Source organism: Candoia aspera, chromosome 7 (genome assembly GCF_035149785.1).
Source record: "Candoia aspera isolate rCanAsp1 chromosome 7, rCanAsp1.hap2, whole genome shotgun sequence".
In the NCBI taxonomy this organism is placed as follows: domain Eukaryota; kingdom Metazoa; phylum Chordata; class Lepidosauria; order Squamata; family Boidae; genus Candoia; species Candoia aspera.
In genome coordinates this window covers 16,182,868-16,209,093 of record NC_086159.1, presented here as the reverse complement: position 1 = coordinate 16,209,093, position 26,226 = coordinate 16,182,868, and the positions used below count along the sequence as shown (strand labels likewise).

The 26,226-nt window shown below is 38.1% G+C and overlaps 1 protein-coding gene across 5 annotated transcripts in view; it reads left to right on the top strand.

Annotated features, from left to right (window-relative positions):
* The window catches only part of ERC1 (ELKS/RAB6-interacting/CAST family member 1), a 168,796-nt gene that overhangs the window by 72,058 nt on the left and 70,512 nt on the right, over window positions 1-26,226 (top strand). For 3 of the 5 annotated variants that reach the window (XM_063308521.1, XM_063308524.1, XM_063308522.1), the window contains 2 exons: window positions 13,554-13,689; window positions 17,316-17,447. In XM_063308521.1, the coding sequence (XP_063164591.1) occupies window positions 13,554-13,689; window positions 17,316-17,447 (268 nt within the window). The remainder of the gene's footprint in view (window positions 1-13,553; window positions 13,690-17,315; window positions 17,448-26,226) is intronic. The other 2 variants (XM_063308525.1, XM_063308523.1) reach the window with 1 other exon arrangement.

Sequence of the window (26,226 nt, the reverse complement as noted above, 5' to 3'; positions counted from 1 at the left end):
CCTGAGGAAAAGAAGCTGCCTAATAATTATGCACACCTTGGGTGTGCATAACATACAGAGTTGATCTCCTTAGGCCACACCCTCCCTCATTACACAAATACACATCACCTGATATGCTTATATCCAATAAGCATTCAGGATTATACAGCTTGGAGGTGGAAATATGCATAAAAATGATGATATGGTCAAAAATACTCACTTGCCTAATAATTGTGCACACAGTGTAAAATATAAGTTTTAGGACTAGTTCTGAGTCCTACCTTGACAGAAATTCTTCTATTGTATTTTGCTTTCTTGATTTGTGCACAAATGTTATCTTGCAAAATTATAGCACTAGATACTATCTGAAGACATTAATTGGTATCTTTCATCCAATGGTTAGTCACCTCAGTAAACCCTTATCCCCACAGATATGTATTTTAAGGGCTCTACTGCCCAATTTAGAGCATTTGCCTCTTTCATGGTTCTACTATACCGGTACTCTCTTTATAGCAACTTTGAGAATGATGGGGCTGGATGATCTCTATTATTATACTTTCGCAGTAATGCAACCCCTATATCAGACATTTCTACATGCAGGATGAAAGGACACAAAATTAGGGCCTCTTAAAATTGGACTGTTATATACAGCTTCTTTTGAATTTGGGTGTTAAAGAACATTCTTGAAAATACATTGAATAGCCAGGAAATAAATAACAGTATAAATCAATCAAGAGTTCTCACTTGAAGCAGAAATTACCATGCTCAATCTATCATATTTTGGACGTATCCAGCTCCCTTGAGAGGTCCGCAGTGCTGGGAAAAGTGGAAGGAAAAAGAAGAGGATGATCAGTAGCAAGGCAAAGTCCATCTGCCTTCCTACTGATCATCCTCTTCTCTTTCCTTCCACTTCTGTAATCAAGTCCGACAGTAATGAATGCACCACTGAGAGACCTAAAAGGTGAAGTCGAGGATAAATCATCCCAGAGAAAATACATCTATGTGGTCACTAAGAGTTGATGATGGCTTGACAGCAATCCATCAATCAATCCTCTTGCAAATCTTCAAATACTTCCTGACATTGCTTCATCCATCTTTCCCTATTAGGTTCAGATTTCCTTGCTAAATCTGTAGAAATGTGTGCTAAGGTTCAGTAGTGGGATATGAAATGGTTGCAATACTGTACCTTCCATAAGAAACATGTCACTTATTTTCCTGTCTCCAGAGGGACTATTTCCTACTTTCTCCTTTTTTGGCTTTCAGTTCTTGGTTCCCTACAATGAATCACAGATATTTGAGCTGTTGGAACCAAGGGAATAAAATAATAAACAATAAAAAGAAAGGAAGCCCCCAACAGTCACTCTGTTGAAAGAGAGTAGCAAGAAAGTATGGAGGTTGTAAAAACGAGTAAATTTTTCGGTCACTGCTTGATTTTTCAGTGAAATATTTTAAACTGGTTTTCTGATTTAAAAAAAAAAACTTTTCTGCATTTCTTATTACAATATGGTTAAGACATTGGGATAAAATTACAGGGATAAATTGATTTTCTGGCCACTTAAGAGTCTTCGGCTGGTAAAGGATGTGCTCTAAATATGACATTACACTTCTAGTTTCCTTCCATAGATGGCATACTTGCAAAGAGAAGAGCCTTCCATATCTTACATGTCAAGAAACCTCTTCAGTTAATTGTCAACAGAACAGATAGGATGCAGGCAAGGACGTAATCTTCTCTGGGTCATCTGCCAAAGCAAGCAAGGTCAAAACAATATCTAATCAAAGAATATCCAAATGTCTAATAGTGAACATAGCTGAATAGTCATTATTTGGCTAACGGCTTTTAAAGCCTCACTTATCTTAAAACAGCAATTCCTAAACTTTGTTATATTGCAGACTACTATTCTGGTTTTCGTATCCTTTGCCACGTAAGGGGCATACAGAAAACTTCTCCATAGTAGGAAATTCACACAATAGCTATAGCATGTTTATAAAAACAAATGTTGTTCACACACACACACACACACACACACACACACACAAGGTCAGACAGAAAACTGGATACTTAAAGTAGAATTTTCAATGCCCCTCCCCCATTGCTTCTCACCCTTATAAAAATGTTCCATGAATAGTAGTCTTAATTGATGAAAGATCTTAAGGGCCATTGGCATATGTAAATGTAGCAATCTTATCCACTACATAAGAACTCTTGGCCCTTGTCTTCACCCTGTGCATTTATTCTTCTGGCCAGAAAACAGTCAGGATTCTGACATCATATAATTGCTTGTACTGCTGAAAAGCAAGTCATTTCCACATGGAAATCAAAAAGTTATTTGCTTCTTTACGTTCATTATCTCTGTGGTGGTCTTGCAGATTGTCTGAAAATTTCTGAGAACTACCATCTTCTTTAGCATTCAGTCTAGTTTAGGAAGAACTGTTATAAAGTTACTACTGCTAATGGTTATTTTATAATGCATCTTTGCATGTCATTCTCAAGCATTTTTGAAAGTGCTTGCTTTTTAATTTAATTTTATTTAATAGAACTGGAGTTAATTGTGTTTCTCTACTGGAGGAGGAGGAACTAGTGTATCCTGGTTTGTAGGAATTCCATCTCCCTGACCAGAAGATCTATCTGACAGTCTGCAAATTTTGAATATTTGCTGCTGCATTTGTGTGATTGGGACGGTGTAGGGATACAGTCGGGGTACTATACATCCTGCTGTACACGGTAACTCTTTCTGAGCTAGCTGAGATAGTTTGCCTTTGAACTACCCTACACATACTATCTTGGGGATTTAAGTGACCATTCTGAGGTTGTCTAATCAGGAGTGACCCAGACACCCATCGACCTGTCCCAGCCCCACACATACAGCATGATACAAGTTGTCTATGATATTCTGTTTGGCTGGTATTGATAATCTAAAAGTGGAGGAGCTATCTGTGAATCCACTGTCATGGAGATATCACATTCTGGTCAGGTTTCAAATGATAGCTGTTATGAACCTCTGCAAGGGTGCAAACCAATTAAAATAGTCCAATCAAGGTACTTGATAGATCTGAACTTTAGAATGTGCTTGAAGAATTTCCCCTTGCCTGTTGGTGATCCTCTCAAAGTCCTGGCTGACTTGAGGAATATGGAGATAGCCCAAGCAATTGACGCTGCTGCATTTAAGTGGTCAAAGGAACTGAGAACAAAGTAGATTGGCAGAGGGTAAGACCACAAATGGAGGAACTCTTGCAGCAAATTGGTTCAGTCACAAAGCAGGGTTTTTCTTCAGGGCATTTAACATCCTGTGCCACAGCAGAAGATGTACACAGAGGTCCTACTTCCATGCCTCCATTGCATCTGCAAAGAATAGACTGCTATTGCTCTACCACACTGTTCAGCACCTTCTCCATCAAAGTTCTGAGGACAGAAGTAGGAACTGATTGAGGCTTATTGTGAACAGCTTTCTTTGCTCTTTTCAAACAAAGTTTAGCAGATTTGCCTCAGTTGGGAATCCTATTACCTCTATTGAAACAGAACACAAGGAGGTAATTTCTGTAGCTGTCTATCAAGTTCATAAAGATTTCTTTCAGCCTGTAGATTTCAAAGATTTGGACAGGGTATATGGAAAAATGAGGGCAGTTACTTGCCTATTTGATTATTTCTCTTCCTGGCTGATTAAATCAGCCAGCTCTGCTTTGACCATAACAAGAGGTTATCAACTCTTCCTTAAGCCCAGAAGATGTTTTTGTGTGCCTGAGACATTATAAAACATTTTATCTATCTATCTATCTATCTATCTATCTATCTATCTATCTATCTATCATCTATCTATCTATCTATCTATCTATCTATCTATCTATCTATCTATCTATCTATCTATCTATCTATCTATTAAAAGCTCTTCCTTGACCTAGAAGATCTTTCTAATTATAAGCCAATTTCAAATATTCTATTTGGGGGGAAGGTGATTGAAAAAGTAGTGGCCTCATAGCTCCAGATTCACCTCGATGAAACTGACTTTCTGAACCCATTTCAGTCAGGATTTCATCCAAGAGATCACAGTAAGCTCCTTTGGTCATCTTGCTAGATGATTATTCCAGAGGTTAGATGGGAGCAGGGGAAAGAAGTGCAGCTCTGCTCATTCTCTTGGTGGCTTTTGATACAATCAACCAGGGTATCTGTCCCCCCATCATTTGTTGGGATTGGGCCTCGAACATACCATTTTGCAGTAGTTCCAGCCCTTTTTGTTGGAATATATCCAGAAGGTGGTGCTACGGGACTACTGCTCACATTGACTTATTGTTGTTGTTTATTCGTTTAGTTGCTTCCGACTCTTGGTGACTTCATGGACCAGCCCACGCCAGAGCTTCCTGTCGGTCGTCAACACCCCCAGCTCCCCCAGGGACAAGTCCGTCACCTCTAGAATATCATCCATCCACCTTGCCCTTGGTCGGCCCCTCTTCCTTTTGCCCTCCACTCTCCCTAGCATCAGCATCTTCTCCAGAGTGTCCTGTCTTCTCATTATGTGGCCAAAGTATTTCAGTTTTGTCTTTAATATCATTCCCTCAAGTGAGCAATCTGGCTTTATTTCCTGGAGTACGGACTGGTTTGATCTTCTTGCAGTCCAAGGAACTCTCAGAATTTTCCTCCAACACCACAGTTCAAAAGCATCTATTTTCTCTCAGCCTTCCTTATGGTCCAGCTCTCGCAGCCATATGTTACTATGGGGAACACCATTGCTTTAACTATGCGGACCTTTGTTGTCAGTGTGATGTCTCTGCTCTTAACTATTTTATCGAGATTTGTCATTGCTCTTCTCCCAAGGATTAAGCGTCTTCTGATTTCCTGACTGCAGTCAGCATCTGCAGTAATCTTCGCACCTAGAAATACAAAGTCTTTCACTGCTTCTACATTTTCTCCCTCTATTTGCCAGTTATCAATCAAGCTGGTTGCCATAATCTTGGTTTTTTTGAGGTTTAGCTGCAAGCCAGCTTTTGCACTTTCTTCTTTCATCTTCATCATAAGGCTCCTCAGTTCCTCTTCGCTTTCAGCCATCAAAGTGGTATCATCTGCATATCTGAGATTGTTAATGTTTCTTCCAGCAATTTTAACTCCAGCCTTGGATTCCTCAAGCCCAGCATGTCGCATGATGTGTTCTGCATACAAGTTGAATAGGTAGGGTGAGAGTATACAGCCCTGCCATACTCCTTTCCCAATCTTAAACCAGTCCGTTGTTCCATGGTCTGTTCTTACTGTTGCTACTTGGTCGTTATACAGATTCTTCAGGAGGCATACAAGATGACTTGCTATCCCCATACCACTAAGAACTTGCCACAATTTGTTATGGTCCGCACAGTCAAATGCTTTAGAATAGTCAATAAAACAGAAATAGATGTTTTTCTCAAACTCCCTGGCTTTTTCCATTATCCAGCAGATATTGGCAATTTGGTCTCTAGTTCCTCTGCCTTTTCTAAACCCAGCTTGTACATCTGGCAATTCTCGCTCCAAGAATTGCTGAAGTCTACCTTGCAGGATCTTGAGCATTACCTTACTGGCATGTGAAGTGAGTGCCACTGTTCGATAGTTTGAACATTCTTTAGTGTTTCCCTTTTTTGGTATGGGGATATAAGTTGATTTTTTCCAGTCTGATGGCCATTCTTGTGTTTTCCAAATTTGCTGGCATATAGCATGCATTACCTTGACAGCATCAACTTGCAAGATTTTGAACAGTTCAGCTGGGATGCCGTCGTCTCCTGCTGCCTTGTTATTAGCAATGCTTCTTAAGGCCCATTCAACCTCACTCTTCAGGATGTCTGGCTCTAGCTCACTGACCACACCGTCAAAGCTATCCCCGATATTGTTATCCTTCCTATACAGGTCTTCTGTATATTCTTGCCACCTTTTCTTGATCTCTTCTTCTTCTGTTAGGTCCTTGCCATCTTTGTTTTTGATCATACCCATTTTGGCCTGGAATTTACCTCCGATGTTTCTAATTTTCTGGAAGAGGTCTCTTGTCCTTCCTATTCTATTGTCTTCTTCCACTTCCACGCATTGCTTGTTTAAAAATAATTCCTTATCTCTTCTGGCTAACCTCTGGAATTTTGCATTTAATTGGGCATATCTCCCCCTATCACTGTTGCCTTTTGCTTTCCTTCTTTCTTGGGTTACTTCTAGTGTCTCAGCAGACAGCCATTTTGCCTTCTTGGTTTTCTCTTTCTTTGGGATGTATTTTGTTGCCGCCTCCTGAACAATGTTGCGAACTTCTGTCCAGAGTTCTTCCGGGACCCTATCTACTAAGTCCAGTCCCTTAAATCTATTCTTCACCTCCACTGCATATTCCTTAGGAATATTAGTGAGCTCATATCTAGCTGATCTGTGGGTCTTCCCTAATCTCTTTAGTCTGATCCTAAATTGTGCAAGAAGAAGTTCGTGATCTGAACTACAGTCAGCTCCAGGTCTTGTTTTTACCGACTGTACAGATGTCCGCCACCTTTGGCTGCAAAGGATGTAGTCAATCTGATTTCGGTGTTGTCCATCTGGTGAAGTCCATGTATAAAGCCATCTCTTAGGTTGTTGGAAGAGAGTGTTTGTTATGCAGAGTGAGTTGTCTTGGCAAAATTCTATCAGCCTATGTCCTGCTTCATTTTGTTCTTCCAGGCCATGCTTACCTGTAATTCCAGGTGTCATTTGACTGCCCACCTTAGCATTCCAGTCTCCCATGATGAAAATAACATCTCTTTTAGGCGTGTTGTCCAGTAGGTGCTGCAGATCCTCATAGAACTGCTCTACTTCAGCTTCTTCAGCATCTGTGGTTGGGGCGTATATTTGGATCACTGTGATGTTAGATGGCTTGCCCTGAATTCGAATTGAGATCATTCTGTCGTTTTTTGGATTGTATCCAAGCACTGCTTTAGCCACTTTACTATTAATTATGAAGGCTACTCCATTTCCTCTGTGGTCCTCTTGTCCACAGTAGTAGATCTGGTGGTCATCTGATGTGAAGTGGCCCATTCCAGTCCATTTCAGTTCACTGACGCCCAAAATGTCTATCTTTAATCTTGACATCTCACCAATAACCACATCCAATTTGCCCTGGCTCATAGATCTTACATTCCAGGTTCCAATGGTGTGTTGATCCTTAGAACATCGGATTCGCCGTTCACCACCAGCACCGTCGGCCGCTAGCCGTCCTTTCGGCTTTGAGCTAGCTGCGTCAGCACGTCTGGGGCTAGTTGAACTCATCCTCTGTTCCTCCCCAGTAGCATTTTGACCATCTTCTGACCTGGGGGTCTCATCTTCCGATGGTATACATTGACTTATGGTTTCCCTCAAAGTTCAATAATGTCTCCTAGGCCTTTTAACATCAACTTGAAACCATTGGTGAAAGTCATCCAGTACTTTGGAGTGACAGCCTGTTCTATTGCTAACTGCAAGGAAACAATCAGCATCCTTGAATGTTGCCTAACCTTAGTAATCGGCTGGATGAGAGAGATGAAACTGAACTCTGCCAGTATTTAAGAACTTGTAGAACACATTCCTTTAGGCTTTTAATTGTTTTATTTTTAAATCAGGATTAATTGTATTAATGTTGCTTTAGTTTAACTTTTGTATTATCATTGTATTTGATTGGCAGATGAATAGATATAATAGATAATAAAATGTAATTATCTAGATCTGTGGAACTCAAAACACAGCTCCTCTTCACTGTATTTACAGTATAAATACCTGTAACCCTCCAAATGTTGCAGAGTATAACTAAATCTCTAGGTAGCATTACCAGTGGAAAGAGATGCTGAGAGATGTAGTTTAGCAATACTTGAAGAACCACAGTATTTACTATTAATATATAATTTAAACAGCAAATCTAAACTTTTTTTTTAATGTACCATACTTCGTAGCTCAATATTGTCTACTCAGTGGCATTTCCCAGATTCAGACAGGGTTCTTATCTGAAGGAGTATGGGTCCATTTATGCGCAAAACACACTCTATATTGAGATATGGCCCTTCTCCCTTCTGTTATACCTGTGTTTCTTAACCTTGGCAACTTTATGATGTGTGCAGCTCAACTCCCAGAATTCCCCATCCAGCATGTGGTTGAGAAACACTGTGTTATATTGACAGTTGTCAAAGACAGTTCTGCTTTTCACAACCTCACCTTGTAAGTCTTGGAGAGAAGAAATCTTTCCTCAGCCAGAAGCTGAATTTAGAGTCAGGTTTTCTCTTCCTTGGAATCCAAGCTTGTTATGGTAGCATTATTATACATTATTTATATAGGAGCTAATAGAATATATGAACTTTTATAGAAATTTCATTTCTGAAGTTGCATTAAACTTTAGTTACACCTTTGTTTCTTCTCACTGACCTCTCCTTGAAAGATGTTATAATCAGTCTCAGCATGTAACTTGAAGGAATGGTATATTTAACGTAAGTGCCAAATTTAGTATTTTATTTTCAAAGACAGTACGTCACTGAAATACAAATTATACTTTCCTTTTGTTCTTCTTGAAATGGTGATGGGATTAATCTTGAGATGTACAATTGATGTGTATATTAAAAACATTGAATTGCATTGGCAAAACTTAAGTCTTGAAAATCACCTTAAAATGCATTATAAATAAAAGGCTTCTTAATGAAAAATATTAGTATGCATATAAAGCTAGAATGTTTTTAATATAAAGGATTTATTCATTTTTCTTTTTGGGGGTATGCATGAAGGAGCTTTCAGTCATGTAAATCCTCATCTGCAATCAAAGAATTGTATACTTGAGATCCAGGTTTCTCTTTTTTTTTTTTCTTTGTTGGAAGAACACGAAAGAGTATGATATAATGTTGGAACTTGATTCCACAAATACATGTTTAGATTCAAGTTATTTCCCTGTCTGGGATTAGAGTTCTTTCTCTCTCTCTCCCCCCCCCCTCTCTCCTTTTAGTGCAGCTGCTAATGGATTGTGAAGATTAAAGGGTGCTGTAATTTGTGGTGTAGGAGCTTTGTTCATGAAGAACTTCTATTCATGTCTCCTTCCCCTTTTAACCTATTGTTCTGTAAGCATACACAACACAGAAAATAAATGGCTGTTTCCTGACAGGTCATTAGAAGTCCTACCTCCCAAGTGCACAGATTTTTACTTGTCTTTGATCAATATTTCAGCTCTCCGTTTTCTATTGTGAAGGGACCTACAACTTCCATAGTTCAACATAAAGCTCTCTGAAGTGATGGGCCTATTTTTTAAAAGAATTTAAAGCCTTTAAGTGTTGGTAAATCAGCACAAGTATTCATTTTTAAATGTTCATCCTATAATTGAATACTACTGGAATTCAATATAATTAGGTTCTACAGAATCACTTAGTTCTTCATCAGAGACTTAGTGTAACAGAAGTGAATTTTCAGTATGAAATATTAATACATGTGAACTGCATTATCAATATATATGCACTGCATATGCCACTAGTATGTCTCCAGTTACTCCCGTTCTTTTATTTATTTTATTTATTAATTTATCACCGCCCATCTCCCAAAAGGGACTCTATAAAACCCTATAATATAAATACAATAAATACAATAAAAACCTTGATGGCTGGAAGTTCTTTATGATTTGCAGGCAGAGCTGGGTCCTTCTAAGAAATTAACCATCCCCAGGAATGGCTGCTCTCCCTCCCGCCCCTGGCATGATGACAGAACCAGGTCTTGAGCTGTTTCCTAAAGTCCAGGAGGGAGGGAGGCAATCTCACTTCCGGGGGAAGGATATTCCAATTGTTCTTGCTCAACAATTACAGTATCACCATGTTTGGACAAACATCTCCAAATCATTTTCTCTTATTTGATATGCTTTTCTATCTTTCTGCATCTACTCTTCATTTTTCTTTTTCATTTCACATACTTATTTTTCTCAGTGAGGATTTGGGGATTGACCTTTCAAAATTCTTGAAGCATCCCTCTTGCAAGTGCTGGTGTTCTGGGGTTGATTTCCTTTCCTCTGGTAGGAATGATTTTTAAGAATATTTTTTTTAAAAAATGCTTTATGCCTATTCTTTCTTGGAGATCGGCATATTATATAATGCTGTCTGCACTGTCAGATGTTCATTAAGCAGGCCAGATTGAATCACTCTTTCCACCTAAGAACAGTTTTCTGGGAGCAGGCAACTAAACAGCTTCTCAGTTCCTCTTTATCAGTCTGGTGGGCCAGCTATAAGACCATTGGTTTTCTTGTTGGGGACACAAAATTCACCCTATTTCCATAGAGATTCTGCATCAGCTCAACAGCTGTCCTTTTGTGGATTGGGGTCAGGAATATGAAATGCTAATTCAGAAAAAGATTTACTCACAGCCAGAGAGTTTCACAGTTAGGTAGGTAGTCCAGAAGTCTAAAACTAAATCAGTCTGATTTGTAAGAGATTCCAGAAGATAAAACAAGAGAGGAAAATCACAGGCCAGCACAGATAGTTTGGACACCACGAGATATATACCAGGCAGTTATAGTTCAAGGCAAAACAGTAACAGTAAAAGTCAAATAGACATTTTGTCACACACAGGTTAGATTAAGCACTTCACTACACTTCGGATGCTTGTGGAATGAAAGGATTGGCCAGCTATAAGCAACAACACCCTCTGTATGGCCTACAACCAGCTCCTCAGAGATTAAAATCCAGGAAAAGTTTCCTTAGGTTGACAGAAGGTTTTGATGAATTTAAAAGTAGAGTGGACCTATGGAACCAGCACTGGATGGAACCAGCAGAGGAGCTGGCACCTGGGTCTGGTGAAAGTTGGGAAGTATGGAAATCATTGAACAGACTACTCACGGGCATAACAAGATCAAGAGATACTCTGAACAAATGGGGCTATCCGGTGGCCTCTGCCCTTTGTGACTGTGGAGACATGCAGACAACAATACATATGTACACTTGTTCTTTGTGCCCTGATCAATGCACATTTGAGGACCTCATGATAGCGCAACAGAACACAATGTTGCCAGTTTCTGGGCAAGATCTGTTTAACTTTTAGATATTTTAACCTTTATATTTTATATTTTAAATTCTATGTTTACAGTATGCCTTATTTTAATTTTGATGCTTCTGACATGAATGAATAAATAAATAAATAAATAAATAACAATAGACATTGTTTCCAACAATGAACTATTCTCATGCAGAGAATTTTAAACCAAAAGCTGTAATTTCCCACCCTTCCTCAGTTGATATTAATTAAACTTTATAAGGTTTGGTTGCAAAGCTATCCAGTCTCAAAGCCTGGTCTTCAGGCTTTGAGGAAGACAATTAGGAAGGTGCATTTCAGTAATCAGACTCTGTGCTGCCAGGCTCCAGCAGTGATGCTAAGCCAGCAACCAGCTGTACCATTCCTGCTCTGGACCCATCCAGACCATGAGCCTCTTCTACCCAATTCTTGAGAACATTGCATCCGAAAACAGAGCATCAAAAGACAGAAATAAAAATGTTTGGATACACTAAGAGATAGCTGGAACTGACAGGACTAGTCAGGATTAACTGCTGAAGGAGGCACAGCATGATCAGGGTCAACTTATTCAGGAGAGGTTAGAGTCTCCTGGTATTTCAGAAACAGTCTAGGTTTGGTGAAGTTGCTGGTCCATCAAGGCCTCTGTGACCTTCCCATCTATCTGTAGAACCTTTCTGAAACTTGACTCGGCTTGTCTTCTGGTTCTCTCTCTTGCTTGCTCCTTTAGATGCTGTCCTCCCAGTATGGTTGCTTCTGTGTGAATGAGACTTGGACTGAATTCACAGTTTAAAGATAAGCCTAATAAATTTTAATATGACCGTAGCCCAGATAAGAGATGCTGTTTGTGAGGCCAAGACATCCAGGCATCTTAGGAAGTACCCTATTCTTAAGTTGTTCTCCTTTGCAAGTGAGCATTTCAGTGCCTCTCTATGTTCTCATATTTCATTTCTGAAATGGTGAATGGCTGCACAGATTAGTGTAGGTCAGAGTCTTGGACAGAAGGTCCTGGTAGTGAAGACTAATTCTGGTTCAGGTGCTACACTTGGATATAGTGCAACTGATGGAGAAGGTGTGATGGCATTGCCTAACCTTCTTTTGAGGAATTGTCCTCAGATAAGGTCATGAGACATTTGCTGTCTTGGAAAACTGCCTTTTTAATTGTAATGGCCATTTGAGCTAGTGAACTGTTCAGTGTATATGCCATGCATGAGGGCAAGCTAATTTTGCCTCCTGAGATCTCATTTCTACTACAGACTGTCTCTCTTCCATCTAAGCCAGGATATCCACACACACACACACACTATAGCCTTGGAGCAATAGATACACTCTCTTTATGCCAGTAGAGCAGTGGCCTTTTGCTGAGTAATCACCAGTTGCAAGAGAGATCAATTCCTGTTTTGCAGACTAGAGTTATCGTCATAGCAGTTCTTAAAAGAGTTGCAGCCACCATAAGGATTTGCTGTGATCTAGAAAAGCAGCAATGTCCAATTCACATTAAGGGAAATATTCAGCCAGAGTTGTGGCAATTCCTCTGGATTTCTTTCAGTACATCCTATTGCCAGAACTGTTGAGCATCCGCTTGGTCACAACATCCAAGCACTATGGATGTCCAGAAAGATGCGGCATTTGGGAGAATGACGCTTTCTTCCCATATTTTGTGATCATCACCCATCTCCTAGATATAGTAGTTAGTTCACTGTTCATCCATTCATGGGAATCAACTGGTGCAAAGAGTTTGATGGGAACTAAGACGATTAGTGAGAATTGTGCGTGAAGCATGTGGAAGTGTCAGCAAAATTCCCAAGCTCAGAAATTTCCAAATGGAGTTCTGCACAGCTACAGAGCCCATTTGTGGGAACTCATAAATGACTGTTCAAAAGAACCATAATATTAGTAAGTAAGCAGTTCTTCCACAAAATTTTATCTTGCTTGGAGTGTTGACAGAATACAGATTTCTTCACGGAATAGCTTTCCTGATTAGCACCAGTTCTGGAGTATTCCTTACAAATAAATCATGGACTACAATTTTTTTTTTTTTTTTACAAATTTTAATAGCTAGGTTAGATGTTCTTTTTATTAAACCATCATTGTTTTTCAAGTAAATTACTTCTGTAGTTTTGTAGTAATTCCCAGTGTCTGTCATAATGAGGACAATTGTAATCTTTTTGCATATTATTCAAAGAAATTTCTAGCTTGGAATCTTGAATAGGAATTAATTGTAAAATGTCTGTGTATGCATGTGTGCATAGATTGCAGAGGTGATCTTTTCGTGCTCATTGGAACTACAATCTGGATGGCTGCTCTTTGGTCATAATCTATAAAAGATGAATTTCTAAGCTTTGTACAATTGCAAAACAAACAAGTTAGTATTTTCGGAACCAGAATTTGTTGGTACAAATGGGAATAAAAAACAAGCAAATTGTTTTCAAGCAAATTGTTTTCAGTTATAGGAGAAATCCCACATGTAGTTTATAGTAATTGCTAGTTATTTCCGAAACTGGAGAATCGGGTATCACCTAAGTTATCCATATTGAGTGTGAAATTCTCTTATGTAGTACTTGCTATTTTCAAATGTATGCAGATTGCACAAGTGTTTGAATATTTGGTTTCCCATTTGTAGGCAAATTAAAGATCAGAATAAGAAGGTAGCAAACCTAAAGCACAAAGAACAGGTGGAGAAGAAAAAGAGCGCACAAATGTTGGAAGAAGCAAGGAGGCGGGAAGACAATCTTAATGACAGTTCCCAGCAACTGCAGGTAACATGGTATCACATACGTAATGCAAGGTCATCTAAACTTGACTGTTTTGCTTTGCTTGTTTTCTTGCTTTAAAACATAATCTTAATGAAGGATTGTTTTATACTTAAAGATGTAGCTTTACCCTCATAATATTCTAAGCTTCTGAAAAGAGTGAACCATTTGGTTTTGGTGCTTTAATCTCTCTCTCTCTCTCTCTCTCTCTCTCTCTCTCTCTCTCTCTCACACACACACACACACACACACACACACAATATAAATAGGACTTCACTGTAGTCAGTCAGTTTTTAGTTCAGTCAATGACTAGCATAAAACAAAAACAGTCAAACAAAAAAGTAAAGAAATACAAAACAAAATAATCATTTCAAGTGACTTCTTAGATATCAGGGTAAAATATTGTGACAAAATATAATTAAAAGTAGAACTATGAGTCTAAAACAGAAGCAGTAGTTGTAACACTACAATTCTAAATCTAAAACTGCTGCTTCTGGTCAAGGGAGAAGCATAAATTTCATTTCATTTATGGTCTCAGGCCAATAAAACACAAATACAAAATTTAAAATACAGAAACACCAATAAAACATAAATACAAAATTTAAATTTACTGTAAACCACCCAGAGTTCCTTTTGGGAGAGGCGTGGTGATAAATTTGATTGATTGATAGATAGATAGATAGATAAATAACAGGAAAAAACAATTAGTGAAACAATTAGTGAAATAATTGGCAACCTTTATAGCAATACAATCCTTTACCATCTGTCAGTTGATGTTTTTATTTCAGTCAGCAAGCAACAATAATCCGGACATGTCAACTCCCACCTAGATTTGGAAGCAGTATAGCAAAACTTAGCAACATCCAGAGAGGTAGAGTCTAACTGGTCAGAGAAAAGAATTTGTAAATAAAAGAGATCAGTATGCTGTGGATATTTTATCATATGAGTATAAATAAAAGAGGCTCTGAGAACTCTATAAAAAGTACAATATAGAAAAACATGGGCAGTGGATTCTATAGCTCCTATGTCACGTTGGCACAGTTATGGGCAGCATAGAGTATTTTCTTACATCTCCCTTCCGAAACAGCCAACAGCAAAATGAACAGAGCTAATGGTAGAACCCTTCTCAATTTGGAAACAGAGTTAGAATTTAAATATCTCGCAAGTCTAAACAAGGGAAATTGGCTGCTGGGATATTGAGAGGCACACAAACTTCAGTAATTATTCTCAGACTTACAGAAGTATATTTACAGGCATCCTAACACTTCTTCATTTTACACTTATTCAGTGTATATTTCCTCCCATTCACAGAGCCACTGGTTATCAGTGACTCATCGCAGAATATCTACAGGTGCTATGTATTGTGGCAAGGATATTCAAAACTGAGTTTACCTGTTTTGTTGTGTTCCCATCAAATCCAGACCTGTGTCTAACAGCTCCATGGAAAGAACAGTGGATTTGACTGCTACCTCAGCGAGTAATAGTTTATAGTAATTCAGAATAGATTGTCATGTATCTAGTCTTACTTGGCGTACTTCAAATTCGATAAGGTATTAGGCAAAAAGTCCATACATTTGGCCAAAAACCTAATTTAGGAGAATAATGAAATTAAGTTATAACCTAGGCATATAACTGATTCTCAAATAATAATTTATTGGTAGCTAATTGTTTTGTGGTATAAACAGTTGTCACCTGCATTTTATTAATTTTTCCAATTGTTTGAATAGTAGATTTTTTGAATAGTAGTGTAGTGGGTAATTCTGAATGTCTTAATATATAGAATTTATGTAAGCATCGAATTAAATGTTCATCTGGTTATATTATAATATTAAGGGCCACTACTTGACTGTGATACAGAATTATCAGTGCTCTATAAATTTTTGAAAGTTGAAATTAACTGGATTAATTTGATTTACAAAAATATCTGCTCCTTACCATAAATGCAAAGTACATAGAAATCCATTATATAGCTATGCCTTTTTGATTCCTCAAATGCTTCTGCATAACTATGCATAAGTGTTGTACCTGGACAAACAATTCTTTGCAGAACTGAAGATAACCACTGAAGATTCTGAATGTGATAGTCTGGATTCTGATATAACCTAGACAACCTAATGAGTATGTTTCCTGTCTATGTAGTTAGAACAAACAGCGTGCTATAATTTTCTAGGACTGTCTTTTATGGACTGAGTATAATTCTAACTCTAAGGCTTTTAGCAGCATTATAGGAATTTAGTCAACAAAGCTGCGTAAGGCATAAAAGTACAGTATTCTTGATGCCATGCTAGTTGCTCCATGACGATCATTCAGTGATCATCTTCGTTGATAAGAGTATCCTAAACACTTTTCACGTGCTGCATTCTGCTCTTGTCTTTCCTAATACACATCCATTAGTAGTAACCAGAAAATGAACAAATCTTTCCATTTCAGTTTCACTTTTTCATTGTATTCTAGCTATTTCCTTACTAGTTTCAAATTTAAAAAAAGAAACATAAAATTATACATAATGGTTTTAGTTTGCAAAATGATCAGGAAATGCACATTTGACAGGTTCTCATTAAAATACATACATAACAAACTTTTCCCGCTTTCCCACTTCCATACTACTAACATCAAGACTTTGCACCCCATTATTTGCCGTGCAGTGTTTCCCTATCCTACTACTGCTTTTTGCATGTGTGTATTTCCCAGAACTACCATCATTCTTATGGACATAGGTATCTTTCATTCAGAAAAGCCTAGCAGGCCCTTTCTGATATAAATAAGATTCATTGTAATTATGACATTGTGCAGGGTTCACTATGCTTATGGAGTTGTCCTGTCATTTAGTTGACAGTTTTAAGTTGAGCCAAAAGCACTTTGTAGATAATCATTTTATTATAACAACAAGGAAAAGCAACTGTTTCTTGTTTCCAAGTTCAGAAGCAGAAAATGATCTAACATTTGCTATAATGCATTTCAAGTTTTCAGATTTGATTAAAAATCTCTGGTTATATTTTCAGACATTACATGAATGTTTAATGTAGTATTTTGATCTGTAAACATGTGTTTCATCATGAGATTATGTTCCTAGTCATAAAGTACAGAATGTTTAAGATACAACTTACCTGATTCCTTTGCCTTCAGCTTTTCATCTGATTTTTCAAGTAGATCCTTTATCTTTATATGAAGGGGGCTTGGTCTTTGAGAGATCTCAGAATCATTCTTCATTTAGAAAAAAAGGACATTTTTTCTTAAGTCACTTACTACAAGTCATGCTTCTTCTGATTTCTTGCTTTTGAACTGTCAAGTTGAGTGTACCTGTGAAGGAAATGTAAATGCTTGCTGTTTATCTACATCTTCTGCCTACTAACCTGAACTGCATGTGAAAATGTGCTTTTGCACAGAAAACAACCTATCAGTCTCTAGCGGTCTTAACACTAAGCGCACTGCTATTGCTCATCTCAATTTGCTAACTTTTGTCTTGGCTGTGGATTTACTCCAGCTCTTCCTTCACTTTACATCAGTGATTTTCTTCTGTATGAAAACTTCACTTTGTGGAATTCCATTGCTGGAAACTCCCTTGTGGGTGACCTAGCACTTGATTGATTTGCTCTAGAAGCTACTTCATCTGGTCTCCTATCATTTTCCAGGATAGTTTGCATAAGAAGGATGATCGAATTGAAGAGCTAGAAGAAGCACTGAGAGAGAGTGTACAAATAACTGCAGAACGGGAAATGGTATTAGCTCAAGAAGAATCAGCCAGGACACAAGCTGAAAAACAGGTCTGCATGCTTATGGTCACTGGTATTGATATTTCAGATTAACTTGGGTAACACAAATAAAGGAAATATATTAAACAATGTAATGTATAATTTAACTTTTTCCCCCATATATAAATTTTAGGCCTGTTTACAACCTAGAAATAGGTCTTCTCAGTGATGCCATCACATTTCGCTGTGTAAGAAGCAGACAGAATCAACTTTGTTCTAAATATGTGTTAATAGATTGTCATTGAGCTCTCTTAGATTACAACTCCTATAAATGGCTAACAGCATGGCCTTTGTTTAGAGACAGTTGTCCAAAATGTCTGAAAGCTGCCAGATTGCCTGCTCCTGAACTAAACCAAAGAAAGAATGTTTAAGACTGCAAGGTAGAGATAATGAACCAAATAAAATAAACTAAGTGAAAAAAATGGCAGGTACAGTTAGCATGACAAATTAAGAGGGAGGATGGAAGGAAGATATACACACAGAGACAAATACAGCACCGGGCAGTTGTTCCAAAAAAGATAGAATCTGAACCTTTTCTCTTGGCAGTAGTAAAGACTGAAACTACAGTAGATGTAAGTTTGAATATTTTTTTTCAAAAACTATATCAGCTATTAAGCTGATAGTTATAGTTTTTGAAAAAAAAATGCAGTCTAATGATAGTTTTTAAAAATCTCACAAAGAGCATTTTACCACATATAAATGGAATGTGCTCAGAGAAGTAAGGAAGTTTTTTCCTTTACTCTTGACCCCCCCCCCCAAATGAAACTGTAATCCAAAGAGGATGAGGTCAGCAACTTCCTTAGCTAGCAGCTGTGTCTTATGCTAGTTGCAGCTTTCAGGTCATCTTTAAAAGTACCCCCACAAGGTACCTCTTTGTCTAGCCAAAAGCTTTTCTGGCCGTGGCTTCCACCTGCTCTTCCAGCAGGAGTTATACGTCCAAGAACTCCTCTGCATCGCCCACTGGCACTTTCTGGGGAAGTTCAACCCCATCAAGAAGAATTGATGGAACTTCCATGGAACCAGAGAGTTTCTGTACTAATTATAACTGTCTTGCTTGAATTCAAGTACAATCTGTTTTTTTCCATCTAGTCCCTCACAGCTTCCAAGCGCTGGGTCAGGACTTCCTGCACATTGTCTCTGGCCCGGAGACAAGATGTAAAGCTAGGTATCATCAGCATATTGATGTTACTGTACCATACTGATGTTAACAAAGCCAAACCAACAGATGACCTATCCCAGTAATTTTATGTAGATGTTAAATAAGATAGAGTGAACGCCCCACAGTGAAGTACCCAAGGGTTTGATCTTTCCTTCCCCAGTAATACCAATCGGATATGTTCTCTCAACAAGGAGTGGAACCACTGCAAAACAGTGTTTTCAGTCTCCAGCCCTCAAAGACAATTCAAAACAATACCATGGTCACTTGTATTGAATGCTGCTGAGAGATCTATCAAGATGGGGAAAGGTGCACTACCTCCTTCCAAATACTACTGCAGGTCATCCGCAAGAGTGACTGATGCGGTTAGTTCCATACCCAGACCTGAACCCCAACTGAAACTTATCCAGATAATGTCTCTCATCCAGAATCCTATGTAGTAGCAGCCAACCAACTTACCAAGAAATGGAAAGTTGGAGATTGGCCAACAGATGACAGGATCCATGGTTGAATTTTTAAGGAGGGGGTGCACCCCTGTCCCCTTAATGCTGGTGGCACTACTCCTTCCCATAGTGTCTCATTTACTGCTTTCTGGATCCCTGCCATTGTACCTGGAGTACAGGGTCCTGGAGAATAGGAAAGGAATCATATTTCCTCTTCCTCTTGCCCTGTAATGGCCTGCCCGCCTCCAGTCATAATCTGTCAACTAATCACAACCACAGTCCTCTCCTCACTCTCCAACTGTCTGTTCATCCTAGCCACCCCTTTCCTACCCTAGTCATTTTTTCCCTCCATCTGCAGTACTCTTAAAATGATGCCTCCTAATCACATGATAACTAGCTGGGACTTCTCTAATAGACAAAATTGTGCTAGCCTTTTTCAGCCTTCTCTCACTGCTGGAGATGGGACAGTCACGCTCTTCAGCTCCTGGAACTCCTATCCCTGTCTCCTTGCACTCCTTGCATTCTCCTTGCTCTGTCTCTCTCTCGAGGAGGAATATTCACCCAAACCATTTATTCTAGTGCTGGCCCCTTGCTTTACCCACTCAAGCACTTTCCAGCCAGCCAGAGGCTGAGGTTACTCCTTCAATCTAATCTATTGAAACCCCCAACCCCCAAAAGACAGCCAGAGCAGCTCTTGTCATTCAACAGCCAGCCAGTCCATTGAATAATGGAGATCTCTGTGCCACTTCCTCCTTTTCTTCTTATCTCCCCTTCCTTTCTGTCCAACACACTTTCCCATACTCATATACAACTTAATCTCAAAATTTTCATCAATCCATGCACTTTTCCCTTGCCCTCTCCATATTCTTTTCCAATTTTCCACTCCAAAATCATTCATTCCTCCTCTTCCTTTTCCTTCTTTTGCCTTCCAGATCTCTTCCTTATTCCAACCACTACTGTCCAGCCACTCCTCTACATATTTCTACTCCCAGTAACTGACATCAGTTTTCTCCAATGTTCTCCCTTCTCTCCTCCTTTCTACCTCCACAATCCTTCCATTCCATTTTCTAGTTCTCCACTCATACCTCCATCCACTTCTTCACACATATAGACCTGGCACTGGCCCTTCTTCTCAGCTCTTATTCCTTACTGCTGTTTGTGTACCTCTCCATTCCCTGTCACTGGCAGTGACTGCAGTCTAGAGCGAGCTGCCCACCATATGCGACAGAGTAACAAGCTAAGTCACAATCATCTTCAGCAAACGTCTTCAGAATATTAAATTAAGAGGAGGTTTCTGAAGCCTTCACCAAGAAGCCTAAGCCACAGTTGTCTGTTTCCCTACCACGACCAGAAAAACAAAAACACCCGTCCATTACAATATCCCATGAAAATTTTATGAATTTGGGATTCAAATCGAAGCTTCCTTTCTTAAAAAAACAAAAGAGCCAGAATATAATTCAGTTTATTAAAATAAATCTGATAGTAAATTTATCAGAAAATAAAAACAGATATTGCCCAGTATGTAAACGTAGTTTTGTGCTTTTAAAATACAGCAGAGAAAAAGCTGAACATAGAATGTCAGCATTTCTTAAATAATAACATTAGACAGTATTAACAATATTGTTTTTAAACAAAATAATAAATATTTAGAAATAGATGGCTTCCTGTAAATAGATATGAAGAATTTAAAGCAATGCTCACTTTCCATTTGTTAATTTACTAATTTACTTGGAGACCGGCATCACCAATTAGGGCAACCATACAAAATTCTACTTTTACAAAAATGTGGAAATACAAATAACAAATCAAGATGGATTCACAAAAAATATATACAGCAGATGCTTTTATGAAAATTCTTAAAGGAATTTATTGTTGTCTTATCTGACAGTATGAACATGACAACACTATTATTTTTAATTCAAATATAGAAGACAGTGAATTTTGGTAATAAAAATTTAAATTATAATCAACCAATTAGACTTAAAATGAATAGATTTTTACAGAGGAATAAAATATGTTGTGTTTCAGCACTTTCTTATTTATTTATAATTTTTCTTAAGATTTTTTATTATAATAGTAAAATCTAATACAAACTGAACTTAAAGAAAGAAGAGAGGAGTAAAAAGTGCAAGGGAAGTGAAAGAAAAAGAGAAGAAAAAGAAAAGTAAAAATATAATAAAGAGAAAATTATCCAGGTCACTCTCTTAGTTTGTCATTTGTATTTCCCTTTTAAATTTTAAAACCTCAGTTTCTTTTGTAGGTCCAGTGAAACATCCTTTTCTGAATCATTCTCTTGGCCTGTCAGTTGTAAATCCACTTTCAATACCATCTCTATCTTGTCAGATAAAATTGGTTCCACATCTGACATTTCTTCAATAACATCTTTTGGACATGGTCTATCCATAGAAGCAGACGTTGTTACTGACATCGCTGACATTGTGGCTACTATTTTCTGATTCCATTCTTCAAAAGTCTGCTTCAGTATTTTTATAGTTACAACATTTTGCATCATATTATAGGCTTGTTAATCATTCCTCAACCTAAAATCTTTAGTCTCCTGTAGTGTCTAGTTTTTGAGATCATGAAATTATTTATCTATGTTGTATCTTGTAAAAACCGAAGCAGGATCTATTTCCCACGAGAAGCTGTTTGTTCTTTATAATTAATTCCAAAATCTTACTGTAAAAGTTTCAATATTGCAATTTTATCTGGACCCTTAGTCCATTTATAACATTTTAAGATCAAAATCTTATTTAGCTTTTTCCTATTTATTTCAGATTAAGGTTATAATTAAATTTTTCTTTCATTCAGGATTAAAGGCAGACTCAACTGGCATTTTCAAACTTGTCACTCCAAAGGTCTCTAATAGCTTAGAAGTAGTTAATGAGCAATTTCCAAAAGTGATTAGAAAGTGAGATTTGAGAACTTAGTGTCCTTTAAAAGTCTCCACTGCAGTTATGAGCAAGATGGCTAATCCTATCGTCTCCCGGTGCTCAGACCTGGAGAAAACCACTGTCCTGCGGTCTCCTCATGGGGAGCAGCCATCCAGAGCACATGTGGGTGATCTCCCTTACTGTCCTTATCTGGAGAGGTTCTCAGGAACTGGTCTACTGACCAATTCCTTGGTCTTTGCTGCAGTCATCAACTCCGCTTTCACAGAGTCATCTTCGGTTCACCATACCTCCCTCAGAAGCCCCTGAAACTTCCTTTAAACATGATTTTCATCTATACCTTATTTGTTTTTCCTTTTTTATGTGAGAATTTTAGCTATAGAGCACTAGAAAAGAGACACAAAACAATGTTTCTGAACGCTGATGTGGTTTAATTTTAGGTGCTTTGCCTGTAAAATAGCCCTAAGAGATGAGAGCTCATTTTCTGTCCTTTCCTAGGAAAAGTGGAGACACTGTCTGCAAAAGGCTGTAGCAAATCAACAACTCTTCAGCTTTCTTATCTCCACTGTATGCTTCTTTAAAAGGCTCTTGACAGCACATGCAAATTGACAATACATCAGGAACAACATAAACAGCTGCAGTATTTTTTGTGTTTAAGACTCTTCTAACAACTTTACTTGGAGTAAGCCATAATGTAAGATTAGGTGTTTAAAAACTTCGGCTTCAAACCTAGCTTCAATATTTTATTCTTCAGCGTTTAAATCCTGTTGATCTTTCCATCACATCTCTACCTTAAGTTTTGTTCATAGATTTTTTTAAAATGATCTTCTTAAATAATTTTGTCCTGAAGTTTATTTAACCAAAGTACTCCCATAGATTAATCTGTTATATATGCTTTCTCCCATCCTGTATCACTGTCCACAATGTATTATAAGGCTGAGTAAAACAATGTTATCAAATTATCATTGATACGTAAATTAATCATCTCATGCAGGAGAAGAGTCTGCTGGCTCAGACATGGGTGAATTCTCTGGAGGAGCAGACAGTGAAGAACAGGAAGTGAATAGAGGCTTCCAGAGCATATATGATGGAATGTGAGGGCGACCTTGGAGGACAGAGGGAAGAGATGCTGCCTAGGGAACAAACAGATAAAAGGAAAGGGAGTCCAAGAGAGGGTAACGGTCTAAAGAAGAAACTTAGGAAAGCCCCGCCCTTAACTTACTGAAATTTTGCTCTGAAGAGCTAATGCAAATTATGAATAGAAAATCTTTTGAAGCTTTTCAGTAGACTCAGCTTACCAGCTTACCCATACATCCAGTTATCAACTTCATATCAAGCTTCTAACTTTGCATAAAGAAATGGTTTGTATTTAAGTAAACATTTCAGTGTTAGGAATTAATCAAGCAGCAGCTTTAGCTAAATAGACAGTTTCATCAAAGTAGAGGTCCAGATGCAGGGAGGGATAGAAACCGTTCTTACTGGTTATAGTATTTGGTGCCAATATATTGTCCTTTGCAAAAGCCAGGCATTCAGTTGTTTACCCCCTCTCTTTCTCATCGCCTAATTCAAGTATAAGGTTCTTGTTTTCCTTCTCAGAAACATTTCACCCATGCCAGCAAGACTGTATCTTCCAATCCCTCTAACAAGCTGCAGCTGCTAGTTCTCCTCTTCAGGTCTGGCAACTTAGATAGATTTGGAGAATGGTTTCCTTTTTTCAGTGAGGGAAGATTTTAGCTTTTTCATGATTCATACCAAAGCAAAAGTTAACTTTGCTGCCACAGTATGCTATTTTGGTGATCACACTGAGAGCATACATTCTGCACATGGGAGAATCAAATCCTCATCTTGGTATGTGTCAGCCCTTCAAGGTAGTTCAGACAGGAAACCAAAACCATGAGTACTAATACTACTTTTATTATCAGATTACAGTAACAAAATCTTGCAAATCTGAAAGTGCTTTCCCCCTCCCCGCCTTTACTTTCCAGAGAACTAGGGAGGGTCCCTTCTGAGACACTTTCTCCACCCCCATTCCTTCTGCGGGCTGAGATACTGCTTGTCAAACTTGGCTGCAGCTCTTTCTCCTGTCTCCCAAGGGTATTCTCACAGCCCATTACAGCATATCTCTTCTTCAGTAATAAGAAGTTAGGAAATTTATCTGTTGAGGTTGCATTAAATATTCTATATCACATTTAGTGTGTAGACCCAAAAGATTGTTTCGGTAGCCAAATGAAACAATCTGTTTCCAAACAATGAAACATGCATTCAATGAGCATCGTCTTCCACTCTTGAAGATATTTTCATAATAAAAAGCTTTCAACTCTTCTAGATATTTATACCTCATACTACCATACTTTTTTCCTAGGAGTCTGTAGTCTACCCAAGCACTTTATTTTATTTTATTCTTTTTTATTTTATTTTATTTTATTTTATTTTTATCCCGCCTTATAACCCAAGGCGGCGAACATACCTAATACTCCTTCTTCCTCCTGTTTTCCCCACAAGAACAACCCTGTGAGATGAGTTGGGCTGAGAGAGAAGGACTGGCCCGAGGTCACCCAGCCGGCCTTCATGCCTAAGGCGGGACTAGAACTCTCAGTCTCCTCATTTCTAGCCCATTGCCTTAACCACTAGACCATACTGGCTCAAACTAGACCAATTTCTTGAATATCTATGGATTTGCATTGTTAGTTCTCTCCATGTAATTTCTGTGTTGCTAATTACATGAAATTCACAGGAAGCGTGTCATGATTGGCTTTAAAACACATGTACTGATACCACAATCTAAATGTGTTACAGTATACTTAATGTACATCGGAAGGAAAACTATCTGATAATACAGTATTAATTTCAGAATGTTCTCTATCCCTGTATGTCATAGTAGTCCATTTTTTTAAATTACTGAATTAAAAGAGTTTCTACGCTTAGGTCTCACAGTCAAGAAGCATGGATTTTTGAACATATCCAGATATAGTTATTACTCTGAAGGTGTTTTATAGGGTGTTGTGTAATCATAAGCATGAGGGAGGGAGATTCTTGGTCAATTACTCTAAAAGTGTCTCATTTCTGTATTGGTCTAAGGCAGGGTAGGTAACCCGGTGCCCTGTAGATTAATGTATTTTGCAGGGCTTATTGAATGCCCCAATATCTGTGGTTTTCCTTTTTCAACCAATGCATAAAACATCTTCCACTTCTGGAGTTAACACATGCAATTTGCTTTATAGTCTGAGAGGTAAATATATCAACATGCTCTGCTTCTTATTACTGAATAGTTGCCATAATCTTGAACTGAGGTTCATGTACTGTATGTTAAAGCTTTGGGGATAGCCAGAAGGGAAAACAGATACTTAGCATTGGGTTTTGAGGTTTGTAAATCTTAGTCACTCATAGAAGTGTTAGCAATTTTATGGGAAAATATTTTCACCACTCATTTTAGAAAGGAGAGATTTGACTTGGATAAATGATATTTTGGTGGGTTGATTTTTTTTTTGTACTGAATATAGTCATGGAACTAGAAAGGGTTTAATGAATTATTCAGCTGAATCCTCTATCTTGACTTGGGATATCCTGCAACTGAACTCAGTAAATATTGGATATTATTAGACACTATATTATTAAACTAAAGGTATTATTAAACTAAATCCAGTGTTATGTGAGCAGATCTCTTCTTCACGGAACTCATATTTTCCTTCTCCTCCTCCCTCCTGCAGCCCCTGATGTGCCCCTCAAATCTGTTAAGGAAGAAATCCCTCTAGAGAAGATTTGGGGGACTTTAGGAGGCTGGAAGTGGGGGCAGGATTCAATTCAACAATTTTATGGTTTTATGTTTTATGGTTTTTATAGTTTGGGGGTTTTACTGTTGTGGGTATAGATTTGTGTTTTAAGACGAGCGGCATACAAATCTTTTAAATGAATGAATGAATAAATACTTCAGTAGCATGCATTCCACTAGGGGAATGATATTGTTACACCTAGCAATGTAATTTGGCAATATAAAAATTCAGTTATAGACTTCTGACCAGGTCAGATTTAGCTTACCTTTCCTATTCTCTTGTGAGGTCTTTTCATACAGCATTACCCCTTTTATCCAATTTCTAGGAAAGTGAGGGCATAGACAGACTGTTTGGGAGCCATTGCTTCAAGGTGCTCCAGTAACGATTCCCACGTCTTCATCCAGTCTTTGCCATTCCAGATAGGAGATGCTATTTCACAGGAACTGTTGTTTCGAGTTGCTCTCTGCAGCATGACATTAATGAGGAAGACTTCAGAGGTATCTCTGGTTCTGTCCTACTGAAATCATCCCA